The sequence below is a fragment of the Eucyclogobius newberryi genome, unplaced genomic scaffold, assembly GCF_026437365.1.
Source record: "Eucyclogobius newberryi isolate DKJ021-1_F unplaced genomic scaffold, fEucNew1.0.hap1 SCAF_1, whole genome shotgun sequence".
Taxonomy (NCBI): domain Eukaryota; kingdom Metazoa; phylum Chordata; class Actinopteri; order Gobiiformes; family Gobiidae; genus Eucyclogobius; species Eucyclogobius newberryi.
The window spans coordinates 48566522-48582389 of NW_027315723.1; the positions used below are offsets into that span (position 1 = coordinate 48566522).

Genomic DNA, 15868 nt, shown 5'->3' on the forward strand with positions numbered 1-15868 from the left:
CCGCTCAAACCGTACTGCGACCCACCGCCTCCCCTGCTCCTCCTCTGCATTCCCCTCATCCTCAACCTCCTCTTAACATCTACCACCACCAGTCTCCAGGCTCCGGGGGGAGACATCTAATACAAATAGATCATGGAGTGCCCATGATTGCAACGTCTTCCGCCGGGGTCTGAGCGCCAAATAACTCTCGAATAAAGCTTGCTCAACAGTCCATTCTCGTGGTCTCTTTGTCTCTCCAGGGTGAAATGGCAGTAGTAATGGCAGTAGTAATGGTAGTAGTAATGGCAGTAGTAATGGTAGTAGTAATGGCAGTAGTAATGGCAGTAGTAATGGTAGTAGTAATGGCAGTAGTAATGGCAGTAGTAATGGTAGTAGTAATGGCTGTAGTAATGGCAGTAGTAATGGCAGTAGTAATGGTAGTAGTAATGGCAGTAGTAATGGCAGTAGTAATGGCAGTAGTAATGGCAGTAGTAATGGTAGTAGTAATGGCAGTAGTAATGGCAGTAGTAATAGCGGTAGTAATGTAGTAGTAATGTAGTAGTAATGTAGTAGTAATGGTGGTAGTAATGTAGTAGTAATGGCAGTAGTAATGGTAGTAGTAATGGCAGTAGTAATGGCAGTAGTAATGGCAGTAGTAATGGCAGTAGTAATGGTAGTAGTAATGGCAGTAGTAATGGCAGTAGTAATGGTGGTAGTAATGTAGTAGTAATGGTAGTAGTAATGGCAGTAGTAATGGCAGTAGTAATGGCAGTAGTAATGGTGGTAGTAATGTAGTAGTAATGGCAGTAGTAATGGTGGTAGTAATGTAGTAGTAATGGTAGTAGTAATGGCAGTAGTAATGGCAGTAGTAATGGTAGTAGTAATGGCAGTAGTAATGGCAGTAGTAATGGTGGTAGTAATGTAGTAGTAATGGTAGTAGTAATGGCAGTAGTAATGGCAGTAGTAATGGCAGTAGTAATGGTGGTAGTAATGTAGTAGTAATGGCAGTAGTAATGGCAGTAGTAATGGTAGTAGTAATGGTAGTAGTAATGGCAGTAGTAATGGTAGTAGTAATGGTAGTAGTAATGGCAGTAGTAATGGCAGTAGTAATGGCAGTAGTAATGGCAGTAGTAATGGCAGTAGTAATGGTGGTAGTAATGGCAGTAGTAATGGTAGTAGTAATGGTAGTAGTAATGGCAGTAGTAATGGCAGTAGTAATGGTAGTAGTAATGGCAGTAGTAATGGCAGTAGTAATGGTGGTAGTAATGTAGTAGTAATGGCAGTAGTAATGGCAGTAGTAATGGTAGTAGTAATGGTAGTAGTAATGGCAGTAGTAATGGTAGTAGTAATGGTAGTAGTAATGGCAGTAGTAATGGCAGTAGTAATGGTAGTAGTAATGGCAGTAGTAATGGTAGTAGTAATGGCAGTAGTAATGGCAGTAGTAATGGTAGTAGTAATGGCAGTAGTAATGGCAGTAGTAATGGTAGTAGTAATGGCAGTAGTAATGGTAGTAGTAATGGCAGTAGTAATGGCAGTAGTAATGGCAGTAGTAATGGTAGTAGTAATGGCAGTAGTAATGGCAGTAGTAATGGTAGTAGTAATGGCAGTAGTAATGGCAGTAGTAATGGCAGTAGTAATGGTAGTAGTAATGGCAGTAGTAATGGTAGTAGTAATGGCAGTAGTAATGGCAGTAGTAATGGTTTCTTCTTCCACTTCACACCACATAAACCCATTTGTTGACCACCTTCAGTTTGGTCATAACTTTCTCTGCGCTGAATGGTGTTTGTGATAAAAGTAGCGTCTCGGCTGTAGCGTCTCAGCTGTAACGTCTCGGCTGTAGCGTCTCGGCTGTAGCGTCTCAGCTGTAACGTCTCGGCTGTAGCGTCTCGGCTGTAGCATCTCGGCTGTAGCGTCTCGGCTGTAGCGTCTCAGCTGTAATGTCTCGGCTGTAGCGTCTCGGCTGTAGCGTCTCGGCTGTAATGTCTCGGCTGTAGCGTCTCAGCTGTAACGTCTCGGCTGTAGCGTCTCGGCTGTAACGTCTCGGCTGTAGCGTCTCGGCTGTAGCGTCTCGGCTGTAACGTCTCGGCTGTAACGTCTCGGCTGTAGCGTCTCGGCTGTAGCGTCTCGGCTGTAGCGTCTCGGCTGTAACGTCTCGGCTGTAGCGTCTCGGCTGTAGCGTCTCGGCTGTAACGTCTCAGCTGTAACGTCTCAGTTGTAGCGGCGTGTGGAGGAGAAGGAGCCGACAGGAACCATCTGCTGTCTGCGTACACCGAGGAGCAGAGCACATAACCAAGCATGAACGCTACACTTTTACACTTGTCTATTATAATTAAGTACAGCTGCCATGTTCATCATCCGGACAGATTATTAGGTACGCCCGCCCTGGAGTGCAGAACTACTTCTTACATTGCGACCGCTCTTACTGGCTGATGTTTACGTGCAAAAAACATTGTACTTTGTCTTCCAAATACAACAATCTGAAAATCCACAAATGGAGTGAGTGACCAGGTGCTCGTGATGATCAGAGCAGGTGATCACAGACCAAAAATCTGATCTAAATATAGAGTTATGTGATTATTCGTCTTGATTTCAGATGCTGACCCGAGGGCGTGTTTACACTGGTCCCGTTTGGTCCTGGTTTGACACCAGTTTAATCCTGATCTGGACCTGATTAAGTCCAGCTTTAGTGCGGCCTTTGTGTGTGAAAGTGAGAACAGACTATGGATGGTACTGTTACTACTACAAGTACAAATACAACATTGTTTTCTTACAACTACATTACTACTAGAAGTACTACTGCTACTATATGCTCCTACAACAACAAAAATACTATTACAAATGCCAACTACTGCTTATCCCTGTTATTACTACTACTATCTACTTTAGTCCTCTGCCACTACTGTATACTGTATATAAGAAAAGCTATACCTAAATATGGCCTCGTTTTGAAGGATTCACTCATATACCAGCGTCAGAACTAGGACATGCTTCTATACAGCCATGAGCATTTATCAAAATATAGAATGTACTTTTTTTCTGTCTGTAAAATGCTGCTTTTTGTCAGTATGTGTGTATGTGGTGGAAGTATAAGTACCCAGGGGTACTTTGTAGTACTCAGGAGCAGCAAAGTGGGTTGCGTAAGAACTTAATGGCCTGGTCCACTTCAGAGTAAACACAGTACGAGAACTTTGCTCAAAATGGATGTAGGATTTAGCTACAACAGAAAATGTGTAACCTCATTGTGTTACTTACTGAATATACTACACCGGCTACTTCCTGTACTAATACTACAACTTCCTACTGCTAGTACTTCCATTGTAACTAGAACTTGTTTTAATGGTGAGAATCAAACAGATAAAGGTGCACTGCATAACTTCTATATATATATGGCACAAAATGTATCTTATCTCCATGGAGACTAGAAGGAGGCGCCACCGGGCCAAGTTACAGGTCAGATCTGTGGAGAGGAGCGCACATTCACAGTAAGAATACGTGATTTTCAAGGTGTTTTAGTATTCCAGGCGAGGAATAACAACATCACCATGGAGACAAGCAGAGAAGACAACTATTTATGTCGCCTTGTAATCGTTTTCTGTCTTAAAATACAAAGATGTATTTGCAAATTGTTCACGCAGAATGTCTCCCAACTTTTAAAGCTGTTCTAAATGTTACTCGCGCTTCAGTCCACTTTGTGCACATTCTTTTTCCTTTCGTCTCTAGACCAAAGGAGGGAGAGAAAAGACTGTATTGTAGCTAAAGCAAGAGTCCATTTGTTAAAGGAGAAATACTTATTTATAAAGTCATTATTTTAGACCCTAATATTGATCTAAAATGACTTGATATTAAAAACGTCCTCTTCAAAACTGTAGACCTGAATTAATTATCTCCTTCTCTCTCCCTCCCACTCTTCCTCCCTCTCCCTCTCTTCCTCTCTCTCTGTCTCGCTCTCTCGTTCTCCCTCTCTCATCCTCTCTCTCTCTCTTTTTCCCTCTCTCCTCCTCCCTCTCTCTCCTCCTCTCACTGTCCCTCTCTCACTTTCTCCCTCTTCCCTCTCTCTTCCTCTCTCTCATTCGCTCCTCTGCTCCTCCTTTCTCTCTCCTCCTCTTCCTCTCTCTCTCTTCCTCTCTCTCATTCGCTCCTCTGCTCCTCCTTTCTCTCTCCCTCTCTCCTCCTCTCTCTCTCTCCTCCCACTCTCTCTCTTCCTCTCTCCCTCTCTTCCTCTCTCTCATTCGCTCCTATGCTCCTCCTCTCTCTCTTCCTCTCTCTCTCTCTCTCTCTCTCCCCTCCTCTCACTCTCTCTCCTCCTCTCTCTCCTCCTCTTTCTCTCCTCCTCTCTCTCTCCCTCTCTTCCTCTCTCTCTCTCTTCCTCTCTCTCATTCGCTCCTCTGCTCCTCCTTTCTCTCTCACTCTCTCTCCTCCTCTCTCTCCTCCTCTCTCTCTCCTCCTCTCTCTCTCCCTCTCTTCATCTCTCTCCCTCTCTTCCTCTCTCTCTCTCTCTCTCTCTCTCTCTTCCTCTCTCTCATTCGCTCCTATGCTCCTCCTCTCTCTCTCCTCCTCTCTCTTCCTCTCTCTTCCTCTCTTCCTCTCTCTCTCCTCCTCTCTCTCTCCTCCTCTCTCTCTTCATCTCTCTCCCCCTCTTCCTCTCTCTCTCCCTCTCTTCATCTCTCTCTCTCCTCCTCTCTCTCATTCGCTCCTCCTCTCCTCCTCCTCGATCACTCCCACACGTTACACCACTCTTTTTCCGCCCCAATTTATTCAAAACTGCAGAACTGATAAGCTCCGCCTCTTCATCATGACATTTCACCGTAACAAGTCAACTTAAATACACAGTGATTTTATTGTTGAAAAATTGCCTCATGATATTCTTTTACTCCTGTATGACTCGGGGCGGGGGCGGGGACGGGGGGTAGGTGAAAACTGAAATGTTCAAAGCACTCGAGCCTCAAGCATACACAATACAGGATTACTCAATGTTCAAATCATTCAAAATACGTGTGTGTGTGTGTGTGTGTGTGTGTGTGAAGCGATGACATCCCTCTCTCTCTCCCCCCTCTCTCTCCCTTCCTCTCTCTTTCTCAACAAACTACCTGTCACACGTGTGTCGCTCTGCCTCTCTTTCTCCCTCCTTCTCTCTCTCATTTCTCTCTCTCTCTCTCATTCGCTTCCTCCCTCTCTTTTTCACTCTCCCTCTCTCCCCTTTCTCGCTTTTCCTCTCTCTTTCTCCCTCCCTCTCCTCCCCCTCTCTTTCTGTCCCTCTCCCTCCCACACTCTTTCTCCCTCTCTCTCCCCCCTCTCTCTCTCTCTCGCTCTCTCTCTCATTCGCTTCCTCCCTCTCTTTCTCCCTTACCCTCTCCTCCTCTCTCATTCTCTCCCTCCCTCTCTCTCTCGTTCTCTTTCTCTCTCGCTCCCCCCTCCCTCTCTCTCTCCCTCCCTTCTCTTTCTCAACAAACTACCTGCCACTCGTGTGTCGCTCTTCCCTCGCGCACGTTACGCCACACTTTTCTCTCCTCCTGATGGAGAGAATGCTTGAGCCAAATAACGGGGTCTTGTTGGAGAGAGAGAACGCGCGGCGCACGAGGCGCGGATGAGAACGTAAAAAAGAAAGATCGTTTTGAAGGAAACTTGACAGCGCCTCATTTGGAGTCAAAGATGAGGAACCAAAGCGGGGAAGTGATGGCTCTTCAACCGGTCTGGAACTTCAGCGGTGAGTCTCATCTCAAGTGTGCGCCAAGTGAAAGAGCGTCATCTTGTTCATTTGGGGGACAAGACGCAACAAATAGCTCTATGAGGAGGAGTCGCATAATGCAAAGGAGATATAAGGAGATATAAGGAGATATATGGAGATATATGGAGAATTATGGAGATATGGTGCTGTGCCACTTTCAAGTTGGCCGCGCAGTCTTTCGGTAACAGCAGAGACACACGGTCATATTTACCGTCCAGATCTTCTGATTCTCACCGTGGAAATATAAATATTTAATGTTTTTTTCTTTAGTTTAGTTTTTTTTAACTTGGACGTTTTGGTTCGCATACATTGAAACAAACCTTGGAAATTATTATTCTTTTTATGCTTTGTGTGGCATCTTTTTTATTAGAGACAATAAAGAATATGATTATATTAAGTTCATCAATATAACCAAAGAACGATGGTGTCCTATATAAGCCATCTGCTCCATCTGATCTTCTCTGCCTTTTCTGCTTCATTTGACCCTCTCCTCTTCATCCTCTGCTCCATCTGATCTTCTCTGCCTTTTCTGCTTCATTTGACCCTCTCCTCTTCATCCTCTGCTCCATCTGACCTTCTCTGCCTTTTCTGCTTCATTTGACCCTCTCCTCTTCATCCTCTGCTCCATCTGACCTTCTCCACTTCATCGTCTGCTCCATCTGATACTCCTCTCTTCCTCCTCTGCTACATCAGACCCTTTCCTCTTCATCCTCTGCTCCATCTGACTCTCTCCTCAGCTCCGTCTGACCTTCTCCTCTTCATCATCTGCTCCATCTGATACTCCTCTCTTTCTCCTCTGCTCCATCTGACCCTCTCCTCTTCATCTTCTGCTCCATCAGACCCTTTCCTCTTCATCCTCTGCTCCATCAGACTCTCTCCTCTGCTCCATCTGACCCTCTCCTCTTCATCCTTTGCTCCATCTGACCCTCTCCTCTGCACCCTCTGCTCCATCTGACCCTCTACTTTTCATCCTCTGCATTACATCTCACCCTTTCTTTGGACCCTCTGTGTTATTTCACCCTCTTCTCTGCTTTTTCCGCTCCCTCTGACCCTCTACTCATCATCCTCATCATCCTCTGCTCCATCTGACCCTCTCCTCCTCATCCTCTGCTCCCTCTGACCCTCTCCTCATCATCCTCTGTTCCATCTGACCCTCTCCTCCTCATCATCTGCTCCCTCTGACCCTCTCCTCATCATCCTCATCATCATCCTCTGCTCCCTCTGACCCTCTCCTCATCATCCTCATCATCCTCTGCCCCATCTGGCCCTCTCCTCATCATCCTCATCATCCTCTGCCCCATCTGACCCTCTCCTCATCGTCATCATCATCTGCTCCCTCTGACCCTCTCCTCATCATCTTCATCATCCTCTGCCCCATCTGACCCTCTCCTCCTCATCCTCTGCTCCCTCTGACCCTCTCCTCATCATCCTCATCATCCTCCGCCCCATCTGGCCCTCTCCTCCTCATCCTCTGCTCCCTCTGACCCTCTCCTCATCATCCTCATCATCCTCTGCCCCATCTGGCCCTCTCCTCCTCATCCTCTGCTCCCTCTGACCCTCTCCTCATCATCCTCTGCCCCATCTGGCCCTCTCCTCTGTATCCTCTACTCCATCTGATTTTCTCCTGTTTTCTGCTCTATGACCCTATCCTCTGCTCTGTCTGACCCTCTCTGTGTTTTCTGCTCTGTCTGACCCTCTCCTCTGACCCTCTCTGTGTTTTCTGCTCTGTCTGACCCTCTCCTCTGACCCTCTCTGTGTTTTCTGCTCTGTCTGACCCTCTCCTCTGACCCTCTCTGTGTTTTCTGCTCTGTCTGACCCTCTCCTCTGACCCTCTCTGTGTTTTCTGCTCTGTCTGACCCTCTCCTTTGCATTCCCCTCTCCATCTTATCCTCTCCTCTACATTCTCTACTCTCACAATAAACAACTTAATGTTCTCTTCTTCTACAGCCACATATCTCCTCTGTGGTCTTCTTCATACACATCCAAACCATCTCAATCTGGGCTTCTTCATACGCATCCCTCCTTTCTGTCTCTGCTCCTCCAGATCTGCTCTTTTTAATACACCTTTCCTTTCATACATGTGATTCAACATGTTTTTGTAGTATATTCTTCAATGCTTCAGGACAGATTTGAAAACCTGATTTACGTAAATATTTGTATATTTATGGAGTTTGTGAAGCCCTGAACTCCCAAAACAAGGACAGTGAACATCTTTACGGAAAAATAGTATTTTATAGGAAAGAGGGAGGAAAGGAGGAGGAAAGAGGGAGGAAAGAGGGAGGAGGGAGGGAGGAAAGGAGGAGGAAAGAGGGAGGAAATGTGGAGGAAAGAGGGACATTTTACATGTCAATATATGAATCTATATGAAAGTGACAATAATCAAGCTTCAGAGTAAAGCGTGATGGGAGGAGAGAAGGGCCAAGTGTGTTCTGTCATGAACAATTATGTATTAAGTATGTATTCAAATGTGGATAGTTATGTTTTAAATCAAGAAATAATGCAAACACTTAACACATGAAATCTTTCAAGATTATGTTTGGCTTTATTATTGGGAACTCTGCCACTAGAAGGAGCCAGCGTACCACTACAGTTACCTGCGCCAGAGTTTGAAAAGCATGTGTAATTTATAATACATTTTTATATATTAATTATTCATTAATACAACTTCCTTGTTTTTTAAACAGGTGAGATCCAGATTAAAATTTTTAAACCTTTTCTGGATTTTTAATTTTTAATTTGTTGTTGTTTTTTTTGTTGAAAATGTAAATTTAAATGGACTTCAGTGCTTTCCCTTGCCAAATAATCGTGTTTAAATATATTTAAATAAAAAAGCATGGATACATCTAAAACATAATTTTTGTGAAATGATGAGAGCACAAAGATTAATATAAAGAATACAAGTTTCAATAAAACTGACAAAAGTAAAAAAACACAAAAGAACAAACAACACCAAAATATAAACAAAAATAAATAATTAACTATAATTGCCCAAGATACATTCTGCAGCGGCTGCCCGACTTTCTGTTTTCTTATGTTGTTTTAAGTAGATTAGATTTTTTAGGTCTAGAATCAGCCCATTTCTCTTCCACAAACGGGACGATTGGTGTAAAAGCAGCAGTGAGACTGGCTCTGCCGCGGATTGAGCACCGGGCCATGCTGAGGAAGAGGATTACCACATATATACCACATTAGCCCCTTTACCAGCCTCCTCCTCGCCTCCTAAATCCTTATTTCCCCCACTAACAAAATATTGAAAGACCTCTAAATTATATATGCATACATTATGTGCAACAGAAAGGATAAATACAACGAGAGACTTCGACAGCATTCGAAGCTTCTTAATTCCATCACAGGCCTCATCATGTTTTATCTGTTATGGCGTCTGGATCTCATGTAATATTCTTTTTAGCGCCGGGCGTCTGTCAGAGTTGCCCTGTATTTGCTGTATGTCTGTATTATATAATCATCAGACTACACATTTCATTAGTTGTTGCATAGTACTATTTATATATGTATTCTTACAGTTAGGAATATTATTGGGTTATAGCTGTGGCAGAATGGCAGACTTGGTAGTGTCTTTGAGCAAGACACTTCACTCAGGTAGGAATGTAATGTGTGTGTCCCAGGGCAGCTGTGGCTACCCTTGTAAAGCTTGTAGAACGCAATATAGAATAAAGTACAGAAAAGTTACATCAACAGCTTAAAGGGTACATATTGTGTTATTTTTAATGGTGTTTCTTCATCATTATCTTACTAAAAGTTGTATTTCCTGTCCAATTCCCTGTGTTTAGTTGTGATTATTTGAATCATTAAAATTGAAAAAGGAAAAGTATAAGTTCCTCGGGTTCATAAGTCAAACCCCTCATTTCTATTTCTACCGGTAAGATGTTTTAGCTCAATAATGCAGTTTACAGTGAAAATCATGATCTACTTATGTTCTAATTCAATTCTAGGTAGTTGAGAACAAGAATGATATGTCTTATTTAAAGTTACACCTTTAGTTCGAGTTGAAATTGGGCAGTAAAGCATAGTGTTATCACTTTTAATTAAAACACTCTTTAACCATTGTGAGATAGGGACAATGCCTTGGTCTGTACTTTCTAATTCTTGCATTTGTGTTTGTATTAAATAACTTTTGTATTATTCTGAGATCACAAAATGGCGTATCAGATGCAGTGATACGAGGAAGGTACATATCATTCTTTATTACTGTCAGAATGCATTTGTCACAGATACAGAACTGTTCTCTAGTGTAATCAGAAAATATGACTTTGCAACTGAACAAAACTGTCATTTCATCTACAGTACATCGTTCATAAAATCAAGAATAAACATACAGATTTGATGGGATAGACTCATTCATCACTCATGGCTAACTCAGCGCGGCATTTCAATACTCCAGTGCCCTTTCTGTTTTGTGTTCTCTAAACTGATTGATTTGTGTTTTATGCAAGTCCAACATATATACAAAAAAGACAATATACTATGATATGGTACTTCACCACCAGCAAAGCAAGAGGGTCCTGGGTTCGACTCCATGGCGGTCTGGGGCCATTCTTTGTGAAGTTTACATGTTCTTCCTGTGTCTGTGTAGGTTTTCCCTACAACTAAAAGCATGCACAATAGGCTCCTCCCCTCTAGGGCCAGGACTCCCGTGAAAAAAAACAGTGAAGCACATGAAACATAAATATTCAATATATTAGTTAAATAATAGAGAAAAGTTCTGGTCATAACTCCTACTCTAACCACAATCTGAAACAAATGAATGATATATTCATACTTTGGAGCCGTTTGGACAGCATACTTCAGACTTTTGCTTGGAGCAAATACTTGGCAAGTTACGAATATAAATACAGACACAAAACAATCCGGCCCGCAAAACATTTCTAATTTATATTTATTAATTTCCGATAGAGATATAACGTTTTTCATGGCTAGAACCACAAGTCCCATAGTCCTTTGCAGCAGCCGCCCCTCCCCCGCCCTGCTCAGCGCTGCTGTGTGTGCTGTTGGAGCAAGTGCCGAGGCCTGAGGTGCCAACGTGCGTCATGCACTGAACTAGACTGAGCAGAAGTCTGAGCGGGGAAAGAGACGTGTGGATTTGGGAAACACGTGGAAGAAAGAAAGGAGGCAGTTTAGTGGATGTTAGAGCTGTGCTAAAAGCGGAGCTAATGTGGAGGTAACAACAAGAAAACACACTTCTGTGATGATGCTCTGTGAGGAAAACATCCAAACCAGTACAAACCTGGACAGATCAGGAGCCACAGGTAAAAACACAGGTCAGAGTGTAATAAAGTATGAATATTACAGAGAAACACAATTTTCACTAAGATCAACTTAAACTATCAAATAATGAGCTCATATTGAGTTTGTGCAGCTACAGCCAACAGGTCTTTGATATCATCAACCTTTTATAACAGAAACGTGTGCAACAGTGTCCACAAATAACTATTAGTAGGCTGTTATAAATCAATGAATTCCTTATATTTGTTATTGTTTTATTTTTTTCCGTTATGTTTGGCCCACGACCCAAAATGAGTCCATGTAGTATTGGGCTACTAAAGTAGTACTGGTAACATGGGCTGGTAATAATAATCGTTTCCACGCAATCTATTGCTCCACTATGGCCACAGCGGCTCCTTTAAAGTGCTGCATAAAGTAAATCAATGTAATGTTTGTGCCAGTTCCAAGCCTGGTTAACATCACAAGCGATGAATGACACAGGCACTAATTAGGCTTTGCTCAGTCGCCAACATTACCGTCCTCACTTACTTTACACACAATGTCTTTACAGGATTGGCATCATGTATAGCCCCTTAGAACTTCCTCTTTCTTTTATCTACTCTCACTAAACCTCCAAAACTATTTATCCTCCATTATTTGACTCTACACTGTACATGGTTTTGTTCCAAACCCGTCACTTTGTAGACCTTCTCGTCATTTTCTACAAAAACAACCCTATCTTTCTCTTCTTCGTTCTCTCGTTCTTGCGTTCTACAGCATTCCAGGCTTATCGCAGTATCTGATGTTACATGTTTTATGCAGCCGGCTCTTTGAAGTGTATAGAAAAACACAACCTTTGAAACTGTGGCAGGTGAGCTCCAAACTAATGTTATTCACCTATAGCTCCTCAGAACGCTTCCAACGTGGTGTGATGAACAAAGATGAGCCCTATATCTGCACTGAGCAATGATAGTAAAGAAGTGATTGCTGTTTGGATGCAGTTGAGGGAGAATTTGAAGTATTTGAAGCCAGTATTGAAGGATGTTGTCATAAGAAGTGGAGGGTTATTTGGCTTTGCGAGCCATGGAGATCAAATGTGTCAAAGTAAAAAGACATTTTACTGTAAGGCTGCCCCAAATAAATTGGCGGTTTGCTGTAACCCGACCCAACATTTTTCAAGTGGGTCGGTCGGTAGGTAAATTCTTATTTTTTTTACTTTGAAGGCAAAAAAAAAGATCAAAATGTTGCAAATTTTTTGACTCGCAGTGACCACCAGGGGTCAGGCTTCAACAGTCCAGGGGTCAGACTTCAACAGTCCAGGGGTCAGGCTTCAACAGTCCAGGGGTCAGGCTTCAACAGTCCAGGGGTCAGGCTTCAACAGTCCAGGGGTCAGGCTTCAACAGTCCAGGGGTCAAGCCTCAACAGTCCAGGGGTCAGGCTTCAACAGTCCAGGGGTCAGGCTTCAACAGTCAATGACGGAAAACGTCTCGATCAACCCGATCGGGAGACTAAATCTCCCGATTTTAAGATATTTCAATCGACCTTTTTTACGCCGTTATCCTTCATTTTGGTAGCGAAGTCGAGCGGGGGACAAGGGCGCCGCCATGTTTGTTGTGATGACGCTGCTGGGCGTGTTTCCCTCCAGAATGCAATGCGCAAGTCAAATTTAGATGAAGCCAAACCATGATGCAGAACAGCATGAGCGGTGGCCAGGGCAGTGGCCCTGACAGAGCCAAATCAGCATGTAAAGAACATTATAGGTTTCCTCCAGCATGGTCTGTTTAATACAGAAGCACATGGAGGACCGGAAAATGAAGACACATGTGCGTTGCGCGACGCATGTGCGTTGCGCGACGCATTATTTGTCCCTTGGGATGAAAGATAGATTTACCAGCGCTATAAAATTATTCTACATGGCGCTTTAGGAAAATACGGTCCAGCGACCGTATTTTCGACAAAATATTTGAAAAATAAAATAATTTGGTGGTTTTTTTTAACAAAATACTGAATTTTTTTTCTTCAGTCGGCTAGTTTTATACCGGGTCGGTCAGGTTACGGTAAACAGACATATTATAATGCTTAGCCTAACTTGATGTACACGTGCATTTTGGGCTATGCTGTGTGGACTTATTGAAGTGGTTTATAAAGGGAGTATATCATGCAAAACCAACAATCTAGATCTTTAAAGGTGCACTAAGCACACTAACTGCTCTGCTCTTGTTCTGCGTTTTAATGACTCTTTACATAATGTATTGTATTTGGCTAATAGCATTTTAGTATGGAAAATGGCGGTTTATCACAGGATCAAGTTAGTGTTTGGTGATGATCATTTTCTGTTTCTAGAATCTGCTTTTTGCCTTCTCGTTTTTGCTCTGTGTTCTCTTTTATCCAATCTGGCCGTGCTGTGTAGCTCCTCCTTTGCTAAAGTGAACAAGGCTAGACCCTTTGGGAGGGAGTAACACACACCAGCCGCTTAGACACTGGTAACACTTTCAAGCCAAAATTATCTGCTCCGTGGCTGGTCGATGAAAAACAAGGCTAATAGAGATGCAGTTGCTTTGCCTGAAACTATGGCATGTAGTGAACCATGCTGGGCTGTTTGTGGGGTCCTAGTGGTCCGTGCCAGATACTACCCCCCGAAGGGTCTAGCCACTTTAGCATCTAGCATCTCCATCAAGCAGAAAAGTTGCAGTAGTGTCTGCCTATACAAGTACAGATTTCTGTCCTTAAAACACAATCATTTACTCATCTTATCCAAAAGTAATGCAACTGTTCAATTTAAGTTCAAATATTAGAACAACACCTGATTACTACTGATTCACATTCCCGTGACTCATCAGTGAAAGCCATTTATTTTTGTAACACTGAAAATGAGTTGCCAAGATGGGTGACAATAAATAGCAGATGCAACACTGTTCACAGGAATTTAACCAATGGATAACCGTCCACTTAGACCCGCCTTCTCGACGAGGAAAAACTACAAAAAACCCTTTGGGAAAAAGTAGAATCCTTGGGGAGAACCACAGTGAAAGAGAGATCCTGTTTCCACAGATGGACAGACTGTAGATGTTCATTTGCAGAAAACACATTCATCCAGTCAGATGTGGAGCCGTTCATCCAGAGTAGAGAGCGTTCTACAGGTCAGCATCCGGATCTACAGGTCAGCATCCGGATCTACAGGTCAGCATCCGGATCTACAGGTCAGCATCCGGATCTACAAGTCAGCATTCGGATCTACAGGTCAGCATCAGTAGTGTCTGAAACAGGGGCACTCCCCGAGAGGAGTGGAAGGAGATAAAGATGGGAACAGCAATGAAGAGACACAGGTGAACTAAAATCAGAAGCAGAAGATACTTCCCCCATAGTTGCTCCTAGGGCAGTGTAGCTGAAACTGTAGCTTTATATTTCTGTTCCTAACTGGTCTGACCATAAGCCATTTCAAAGAGGAACGTTTTAAGCCTGGTCTTAAATGAAGAGACTCTGTCGACATCTTTAACATGGACAGGAGCTGATTCCATAACACAGGAGCTCTACCTCCTACTGTGCTTTTATAGACCTTTGGGACCACCAGAAGGCCAGCATTTTGAGAGTGAAGTGCTGATGATATGGTATTATTGCATATTTGTGGTTGGATGGGTGTCATTTATGGCTTTGTAAGTCAGGAGGAGATTTCTGTCTTTTAGTTCCTGTTTGTAATCTTGCTGTTGCATTTTGAACCAGTTGAAAGCTTTTTATAGAGCTTTTAGGACACGCTGCGAGCAGGAGTTACAGTGCAATCTAGATGTAACAAATGCATGGATATGTTTTTCAGTGTCACTTTTAGTGTAGAATGAGTTCATGTCATGATTCAGAAAGAGCAGGAGGACGACTTTTGGTGAAGAAAGATGTTACACTAATCACAAACATCAAGTTTGTGTCCAATATTAGAAGTGGCCCTGAAGTTCCTTCCACAGCCAGTGCTAAATACAACTTTACTATTCGAGCTTAAAGAACAGAAATAAAAAGACTGTACAAAAATATCGGCCAATTATTGTGAATTATTAGACCCCAGTGGACAATGGCTGCCGTATTGGACAAGCAATTTATCACGCTAACAAGGAGCGGCGTTATAGATTGCCTTTGATTCATATGGTTTCTTTGGTCCGCTTGTTAGCAATAAAAGACACAATAAAGAAGATCGCCGTGGAAGCTCCTCCAGATGTTGAACCAAACAGGACCTTGGCCAGGAGCGCCTAGCTGGAGGATTATCCCAACAAACCAATACAATAACCTCACTGTTACTATCCCTCACGAGCTCAGGAGACTTTGAATGCTCAATAGATGTTTCCATTGCTTGGAGTTAGCGGGTGACGTCAGAGCGTTGCCATGGCAGCCGTGCGCTCCGTAACTTCCCTGTTCCATGGGTGAATAATGCCTTTTGATCTTCCATCATCTTCCACATTAGAGCCGGGCTGTTGCTCCTACAGGCTCCTTTGATAAATGTATTGATCATCGTTTTATTAGCACCTACAATATTAGATTAGCTCGATTCCATTTCTCCTGCTTTGGCTCCATTTTCTCACACTCAACTTTAGTGTTCATCTCGACCCTCAGGCATCAATCTACCCAAATGTCCACAATCGCTCCTGCTCATGTCCCTCAATCTGGACATTTTTCTTTCAACTGCTAAAAAAAAGAAAGAAAAGGCTTAATAATGGAACATTTTGTCAAAGGGCTTGTATATGTTTAGTCCTGACTCTGGCACCAGCAGGAGGCCGGTCCATGTTCAGTCCTGACTCTGGCACCAGCAGGAGGCCGGTCCATGTTTAGTCCTGACTCTGGCACCAGCAGGAGGCCGGTCCATGTTTAGTCCTGACTCTGGCACCAGCAGGAGGCCGGTCCATGTTCAGTCCTGACTCTGGCACCAGCAGGAGGCCGGTCCATGTTCAGTCCTGACTCTGG

At 43.4% G+C, this 15868-nt stretch overlaps 1 protein-coding gene across 1 annotated transcript in view; it reads left to right on the forward strand.

Annotated features, from left to right (window-relative positions):
* The first annotated feature begins 5615 nt into the window (after positions 1 to 5615).
* Positions 5616 to 15868, forward strand: part of chrm4a (cholinergic receptor, muscarinic 4a) — a 74948-nt gene continuing 64695 nt past the window's right edge. The window contains exon 1 of the mRNA XM_072447743.1: positions 5616 to 5683. Coding sequence (XP_072303844.1) covers positions 5629 to 5683 — 55 coding nt within the window. The 5' untranslated portion in view covers positions 5616 to 5628. The remainder of the gene's footprint in view (positions 5684 to 15868) is intronic.